The sequence below is a fragment of the Opisthorchis viverrini genome, assembly GCF_000715545.1.
Source record: "Opisthorchis viverrini unplaced genomic scaffold opera_v5_129, whole genome shotgun sequence".
NCBI classification, from domain to species: domain Eukaryota; kingdom Metazoa; phylum Platyhelminthes; class Trematoda; order Opisthorchiida; family Opisthorchiidae; genus Opisthorchis; species Opisthorchis viverrini.
In genome coordinates, this window is record NW_008751783.1 from 209301 (window position 1) to 217939 (window position 8639).

General features: G+C 46.8%; 2 protein-coding genes across 2 annotated transcripts in view; one reads left to right on the forward strand and one right to left on the reverse strand.

Moving 5' to 3' along the window:
* T265_13976 (hypothetical protein) overlaps positions 1-8639 on the reverse strand; it is a gene marked incomplete at both ends in the record, with an annotated part of 53802 nt that overhangs the window by 30238 nt on the left and 14925 nt on the right. The window contains one exon of the mRNA XM_009171475.1: positions 2515-2879. Within this exon, the coding sequence (XP_009169739.1) occupies positions 2515-2879 (365 nt within the window). The remainder of the gene's footprint in view (positions 1-2514; positions 2880-8639) is intronic.
* Positions 6686-8639, forward strand: part of T265_06234 (hypothetical protein) — a gene marked incomplete at both ends in the record, with an annotated part of 9945 nt that continues 7991 nt past the window's right edge. The window contains 4 exons of the mRNA XM_009171444.1: positions 6686-6740; positions 6832-6922; positions 7010-7058; positions 7346-7512. Of these exons, the coding sequence (XP_009169708.1) occupies positions 6686-6740; positions 6832-6922; positions 7010-7058; positions 7346-7512 (362 nt within the window). The remainder of the gene's footprint in view (positions 6741-6831; positions 6923-7009; positions 7059-7345; positions 7513-8639) is intronic.

Sequence of the window (8639 nt, forward strand, 5' to 3'; positions counted from 1 at the left end):
TTTAGATGCCTTGTTCTTTTGGTATGGGCTACTATTGGGTCTGGTGAGCTGCTATGCAAGCAACACTAGCAATGTATTTGCAAGCCCAATGTTGAAAACGTGTTGCACTGTCGTACAACTGCGTCAGCTTATCTGAAGCTCTGATGTGTAAAGAATGTAGAGCGAGAGACAGGAGCCTAGTGCTAGACACAACGCGAATGTCATTGATCAAACTGATAACTGATGCCAACTACGGTTTCCTGCAATTTCCACAAGGAAAATCCAGCGTGGAACTTATCCTGAAAATTGTGCTTCAACAATACATCTAGGATTCCCCTAACCTGTTTCTCCTCAGCAAGCCATACATTTCTCGGTTTACGCCACTCTGCATTGGGCATGGAAAACGGAACTATCGTTGGTAGATAACTCGGCATGTATATCACATAATCAAGTCACTGTAGTTCGTGATGCCTGGTGCAGTCCTGGGATGAGGCGCCTGTGGTATCACTAAAAGCCCTTTTGAAAACTCAACTGTGAGAAGAAATGCGGAACAGTTTTGAAAGACCCAAAAGCAGCTCGAACCTAACTACCGCCCGGGAAAGTTTCACAACCGTGGGAAAACGCGGCTCGCACTTCGGTTTAGTGTGAGTCAAAACCATACGATAGGGCCTTTTTGGAGAAAACGCGATTCCAGCCATCGATATTCGGGTGTCGACACTCCGTCAATTTGACCATTCTGATGCGGCCGAACGGCCAAGTGTTCGATCACCGACCGAAAGGTTCGAGGTTCGAAACACTGAGTTTCATGAAGCGCGCTGCTGATAATTACCAATGAGGTTGAAACGGCTGTACAGTGTCAAAAATGTGCAGGCAAGTTCGTCGGACGAACGAAAAAACACAGTCATGGAATAAAGCAGGCACTACAGTCCAACCTGAGAACCTGCATTCAGTAAGCAATCAGTAACGCTACATATTAGTGAATGGTTGACACCTACCATGATGTCAACCCCCGCAGATATTTACGATTCATTTGCACAGCATAATCAAACGCAAATTGATACAAGCGCGTATCCTATCCGTAGGTGAAGCGTTGCCCAATTCTGTTGAGAACACTGCTCTGTTAGCACGTTTGAGCTCTCTTGGTAGATTTTATTCATTCAGATGTACGCATCTCCACACAAGCGCGGACCAGGGTCCCCCCCCCGGCTCCATATCACAATGCTACTCCAATCGAGACTTTTCAGCTGTTTGGGATAATTAGTGACCAATGACTTATTCCGTATTCTTTACTTCGCAGCTGTTCAAATCCCGTATTTGTTATTGTAACCATCTTCACAGTTGACATGATGAAATACAATACCTTATTTAGAAGTTTTGTACATTTGTGATGCTATTATAAAAATGCACAGCTAGGGAATTCCACACACGATACCAGAACTCGTTCACCTGATACGATGAATTGAAACAATCAAGAACACTGGCACAATACCCAAACTTGGGTCCTTCGAAGAATTACGAGTGTGGCGTTCAATTTTCTATGGCTTGTTAATTGCGTTAACCTAAAGGATGCGTTGACACGTCTAGACCAGGAGTTAAAATGGCGGTTGCGTCACACGATTCCTGATGCAGATAGTGATATAATGGTACTTTAGTTTGTCACTTGCCAAATACGGTGCGCATGCAACAGATTAACGACACTAACCCGCAACTGAAAGAGTCCAACTGTTCGCCCATATGGGTGACGTAACCATACTGCATGGTGCGGAATATAGCAGATGATACCAAGACCGTCCTTTAAGGTTTGGGGACAGACCCAGAAGTAGTTCAATCAAACAGAGAATCCCAAGAGACCGACCAACTATAAAACATCCCATCCAAGGATGCTTTTTTTAGGTCTTTCAGTTTACACTCAATGCACTTGAATCTGTAGTGAAAAAAAGAACACTTCCCAGTAGTCTTCACCGAATTTCCTAATTCCCGAACGCTTCACCCCAAATTTCTAGTCTACGATTTCATTCACCAAAGAATGACTTTACCCGTAATAAAAGCCATGAATATGACTACGAGATGAAATTCGGAGCTTATGCAGGTGGCGTATCGAATTGAAGAGGAGTCACACCACAAAGAGTGCCGTAATATATCCTTGTAATGTACCACTCATAAGGTTGTTGAAAACCTGCCGACAGCTCACGACCGGTTCCGCCGTTTTTGGGGCTCATCAGGTAGGCACGGTCCCCGGGTTTCCGTTACAGACGAGAGATTCAGCTGGGTTCCAGGTGAGTCTCTCGGAAAACCAAATTAGTTTGTAAATGAGTGTATATTTGCTGGTGCCGCAATATCTTCGACAAAAATAAGTACAGTAGAAAAATGCCGAAACCAAACCATACCGGACCATCAGATAAAAGCCAATGGAGCAGGACGTGAGGAACCCACAGTGAAACGGGGTGGTATAAGAATGATTGCCCAACATAGAAAATCTTCAGTGGAAAAGCGGGTACATAGTTACAAGGGACGACTTAGCTCAAGATTACTTACCGGGACTGATAATCAGGATTAGGATGCCGATCGCCGGAGGGGTGTTTGGCCAGGAGCCGAGCAGATATTCCGGATGCTGCATGCTCTACTGTAGCGGGAACCGGAACAGGCGCAGATCCCAATTTCATCGGACTAGCTGGAGGGGAAGAGTCTGAAGAGTTCGATTCAAAATCAGCCTCATTTAAAAGTTGCGAGGGTGGCTGAGAGGAAATTCTGATTGACGGAGACTTCAGGTTGTTCACATCAGGCTCCCGCTCACCGGCACGTTCCGGAACAATAACGATCAAGCAGTTCAGTAGGTCATCATCGTCTGCGTCACTTAACTCTGAACACATCGACTCGTTCCTGTGTCGACGGTTAAAGGTCTATGAAAAATAAAACAAACACGTGTTCACGTTAAAGGATAAAGATTCCATATCATATGCTTCAACTGCCAGTAGACTTGAAACTAAAGTCATCCCAGGTAAGCCTAGCCCAAACAAAGGATGCAGATTCAAACGCAGTGACTGCATTGTAAGAAATAGACGAATGACTTGGGAATCAATTCGCTACACAGCCGGGCGAGATAGTGTTTGGGTCGTAGTATTAGGTAGCAATAGTCCTCAGCACGCTGAAGCACCTTCTCCTGGTACCGACTGGATAGTCCAGAAATCACTTTTAGTGAGTCGAGTTCAGCAACTCCAGATGGCCCAACCACCCTGTTTGGTTTCAGTGCAACTTTCGACAATGAACAACACGATCCTGTTTGTGTCTCTGAACAGGTTAATGCCAGTGTACAGAAGAGACGCATGGGGCTCGTGTGTGAAGACTGTGGCAAGTGCTGTCAACGGAAAGTTAACTTGGTACCTACCATCGGGTTGGCACGATCTTGGTTGCCCAATCGGTCTGTGTTGATTGTTCCTATCGTGTGGGGGAGTCAGCGAGTGAAAAGCTGTTCCCGCTTGTTTCCGACCACAATGCAGATAAATTTGGCCGAGTGAAGCCCGGCGGTCCAAACAAGGGCCGCATACACTTTCGCACCTGGCAGATAAGTTATATCCGTCTTGTAGCACGCAAACCAAGCCGTTCGTGGGAGTGGAATATTTTCCTTGTCGATTTGCTAACATCAAGTGGTTTGAACTGGTAACTGCAGCTGGACAAGTATACATCTAGTGACCTGACCAAACAATTGGTCAAACGGCTGCACATTAGCCTGACCATGCCACCTGGTTCAAACGAACCGTGGATTGTACCCCGTCACTCTGGGAATCCAATTCTGACAGTTCGCTCTCTAGGGTTGAACTTCAGGCCTTTACCCGAAAGTCGCAGTCCGGCATCATGATACCAGTAGAATGCTTGCCTCTTCTGGACTCCCATATATCCAAGACACTTCCATAAACGTCCTTATACCATCAGACGCGAAAAGATGCAGCGTCCGCTGCACTCGATGGGTCGTGGAAGAAAAGGAACAAAGGAAACTAAGGCCTACCTTTCCACCTATATCTCTGCCCCCAAACACGTGGATAGCCGATCAAGTCGCGTAATGCTTCCATCTGACTGGAGTTTGTTCGAGCCAGTTACAGATGAGGAAATTGACCGTACAATCTGCTCGACGGATAATTCGTCCCCAGGTCTGGACAAGCTAACGACCACGGTGCTTCGCCGGTTCACTATCAAAGTCCAATCTGGGTATTTCAATTTTCCATTATTGTCTGCGGGGTTGTTCACCGTATAAGTCGTGCTCATGTTAGTTGTTTGGAGGCTACGTCGCTGTTCCACTGTCTGCTTTGACACTCTCTAGTGACTGCTTGTAACATCAGTTTGACGTTTGTTGATATGTCAAAAGCGTTCGAAAGGTTTCCCATGACGCACATATGTACGTTGCGAGCGCCGTCACCTCTACCTCGATGTATCCTATGAAAACGCTACAACAGTTTTCCCCAAATCCGAGGTTTAGTGCCGTAGAGGTACGAGGCAGATTGATCCACTCTGCACACTACTGACCAACACGACAATGGATGAGGTTTTTGGATTGTCAGTGTTGCAACTGGGTTACTTAGTAGACGGTTTTCCCTTCGCTGACGACTGTGTCGTCAAAGTGTCACACAAAGTTAGGCTTAGAAATGCTTAGGTCGAGCTGGCACGGCGATCAGTGTCCGAAAGACGAAAGCGACCGTGAATTGTTGGGATATAAAGCATCGGGCGACTGCGATGCCGTGCTTATTTCGATGAGCACAGCATCCGTGCACCGTAGTGGTGGCGCATCACTACGGTCATTTAATATTATCATCTCTATCAGGTACTGAATGTCTATTTGAGGAGAAAATCAGAGAAAAAAAACACATCTTGTACGTTCGTATTAATCTATCAGCTGTGGTATGCATATACTACACGCCACTATTCCCATCGAGTGACTTTCGGAGTACGCAAAAAACCAGACAATCGTCACGAGTACGTTATCCCTAACCACTGGATTCACGATAGAGATGATCGCTCAATGTGACATGAGAACGGTTACAATTTTAAATGTCATGTCAAAGCCGTAGTATCAACAACATGAAAGCCAAAAGAAAATACTTGTGTACAATCACCATTTTAACTATAAAGACCTAAAAAGACTTTCTCGCCTATTTTCTGGATAAGACATAAGTAGTCGTACACATTTAGCAACTGCCTACCTCACTTGAGCAGCTCCAAATTTGGCCAGGAAAACAGCGCTCCTTTTGACTCATGCGCAGCACATGATCGAACCATTGTAGCTTCTAATGAACTTGATGTTTCATTCAGAACAGAGTCATCAACCTATTAGATCTATAGTTATAAGACAATTAGAAACAAAGCAGGTCGATTCGGTAAAAGGTGTCTGTCGTATCAGCGGGGGCCCCGACAAATGCAGTTTGAGACGAAGAAAGACTAGTTTTATCGAGATCTGTCGTGACCGCTTCGGTGAGCCCGGAAGACGGATATAGTAATCCCGGCGGGCTATATGAATGCCCAGGTTTGACTACTAAGCCCGGATGAAGCACAATTATGTGGTAGATTTGGAATCTAAGCCCGGCGTACGGACGATGGGGAGCGACTGCTTCAGCTATGTACTCATCATCGTCAGTTCCTGGCCAGTACAAACTTTTAGCACAAACAATCAGGAACCTGAAGAATGACAGATAACGCTGGTTGCCTGCGAAGTCCCACAAGACGGAGAAGGCTTCCGCTGCAGCAAACAGCCGTACCCTACTTCAGCCATGGTCTGGTGAGTGACTGATGGAAATTCATCTGACTCGGAAGCCAGATGGCAGTTCGGAGCGGAAAGACTCATTGGTATTCCAGTCACTCAATGAGGATCTTGGATCACGGCTTGAGTTGAGCGGGCTCTGTGAAAGACAGGCATGAGTCAATTACCAAACGAATGGTTGTTGAAAATATCCTGTTCTGCTACCTAGACAATGGCTTTTATTAGCTACCGGAATTCCAGCATTACCTTTGGGTAACTCAGTAAGAAATGTTGTCCTGAAGTCAGTTTGGCGATTTAGTTGGAACAGTTCCGGAGCACTCCCCACGCACTGGTCTGCATCCTTCAAGGTTGCTGGTTAGACCACGCCTTCAGATAAGAAAATTTAATTCGAACTGACGGAGAAATAAGTCTTCTGCCAAGAGATGATGGCGGCCGCGTTGTTATCTGGTGGTTAGTATATACAGGCTCGGAAACGCGGCATACCAAATACCCAGCGCCACGTATAGCGACTGTTACGATGTGACCACTTTCAAAGAACCATATCAATGTTTTTGTAGGGTTGCTTAATTCCAGGCTCAAAAGGCACTCCGATTGCTGTGGTGGAAGTGTGCTTCCTAGGTTCACCGAAACATTTAGTGGAAATCTGCACCGGATATGAGGGTGATCCAAGAAAGCATGTATATTGCAGAATGAGCTATAATCCAGTAGTGAGTCTCAGTAACCGTAGCTACCAGCTATATGATATATATATGGCTTGGTTTTAAGGATGTTCAGCAGCGCGGGGAAACTAATTCAATTCAGCTATAAATCGTGTGCCACAGGCACATTGTTTCCAGCTGCTACAGTTTCGAACACCGCAAAACGGGAAAATGTAATATACAACCAAGCCTTGGAGGCAAAGCCATGTTCAGTTTGTTCGGAAGTCGGGTAGCTACGCATTGAAGGCGATAGCTCTGATGCATGAGCGCCACTGACTGCGCGATTGGGCCATTTCCGCCTATGTCATTAACCACTGGTGATTTGAGTCCCGGGGACCCCACTCACAGAGGCGGCAGTTGCCCACCCGACTAAGTTTACCGGTTAGTGTTTTCGTACTTCATTGCTAGGTCATACACTGTCCACCTCCCGGTCATTCTGCGAGGCAGACGGTCTTCTGATATGTGGAGTACACGTCCCAACCAACGCAACCTGTGAAGCGTGAGTAATTCATCTATCACTTGAGAATTCCTTCTTCCTAAGACCATCTGGCGTACCTCAGAATTACTAATCCGATGTTCCCACCAGACCTGACCAACGCTGCGGAGACACCGATGGCCAAACACTGACATCTTTCGTATGTTCTCTGCACATAGGGGCCACACCTCTAATCCATAAAGCAGTATGGATCGCACTACCGCAGTGTAAACTCTGCCTTGACGGACAAGCTCACGTCACGTCGGCCCCATTGGTATCGGAGGTTGGCAAAAGCTCCCTGGCCTTTCCGATTCGACAAACAATCTCATCTCCAATCAGTCTACCGGAACTTAAACAGCTGCCTAGGTAAACAAATTAAGCCACCACGTCGATTGGCTCACCTACAAGCATGATGTGTGGGTTCGATCTCACCCAGTCTCGTCGTAGCACAAGCCAAACCATGCGGGAGAATTAGTTAGGTTATTTAAAATCGTTTGCATTTGGGAAGGATCTGAACCAGTTGAGAGGATAGTCTTGTCTTTCACCACTGGACGCGGTGAACTCAGACGAGAGCTCCTCGTACACTCGTACGCGCCCACCGGAGTTCGCATACAGTGCCCTCATAAGGGAGAGAAATTTGGAAATTCCGTTTTTTTGGAGACCCAACATACATCGATAGAGAGGGAAAGTAAAGATGTAGTAGGGGATGATCGTTGCTCAGTTTGACACAGTGCGGACATTGAAGGCTGCAACGTGGATCAGATCTTTTGAGATTAGTAGGTTATTAATTTGGTTTGTTTTTCTGGGAGATGGTTAAGACACGGGGCAGTGGTTAAGGGATTGGCAGATGGGTTGATTGCACTACATGCCGAAAGGGGTTTAGTTGAAGTACCTCACCGTGAGCCTTTGACTCAAAAGTCTGAACCACAAGGCAGTGCGATGATGTAGGGTTTTCTCGATGACCCTGCCCCTGGCCTCTGACTCAAGAGTCTGAACCGTGAGACAGCGGCTGTTAGGGTTTCCTTGGGGGACCCTTCCAGGAGCCAATGACTCAATAGTCTGAACCACTTGGCTGTAGAGGAACAGCCTGGCCAGTGGGCGCAGGAAGCAGACCATTATTGTCCTACTCCTGATGCGGCTGCGCAAGCAGGTTTCTTTAGAGCAGCACCGGACTCTGGTTTTGAAAGTATTTCGACCGTATTGAGTAAAGCACCTGAGGTTACGGTCAACCGCTGGACGATCGGTGTGCGGTTTTTGAAACCGACATTTTCTAACCCGGCCTTTCTCGGAGGAAGGCATCATCGCTGATTCCAAAAATATGGACCTGCTGGTCGCCTGGGGAAAACACCTTAATATGGAGTGCTCCGCAGCATTGTGAACTCGACCCTTGACGGACCTGCTGGTTGGGGAAAACACCTTAATATGGAGTGCTCCGCAGCATTGTGAACTCGACCCTTGACGGATAAGCTGTCACGCCTAGGCCAGCCACGGTGACGCAGGGTCACAAAAGCTGCACTGGCCTTCCCAATCCGGATGGAAATATCATCATTCGCCAGACCACCGGGACTGATACAGCTGCCCAGGTAAACAAATTTATCTACTACCTCAGTCGATTCATCCGCAAGCATGAGGCTAGGGTTCGAACCCACCTAGTCTTGCAGTAGCACTTTACACTTTGCAGGTGTGAAGCGCATACCAAACCGCGAGGCAGAATTATTTAGATTATTTAGTATTGTTTGCA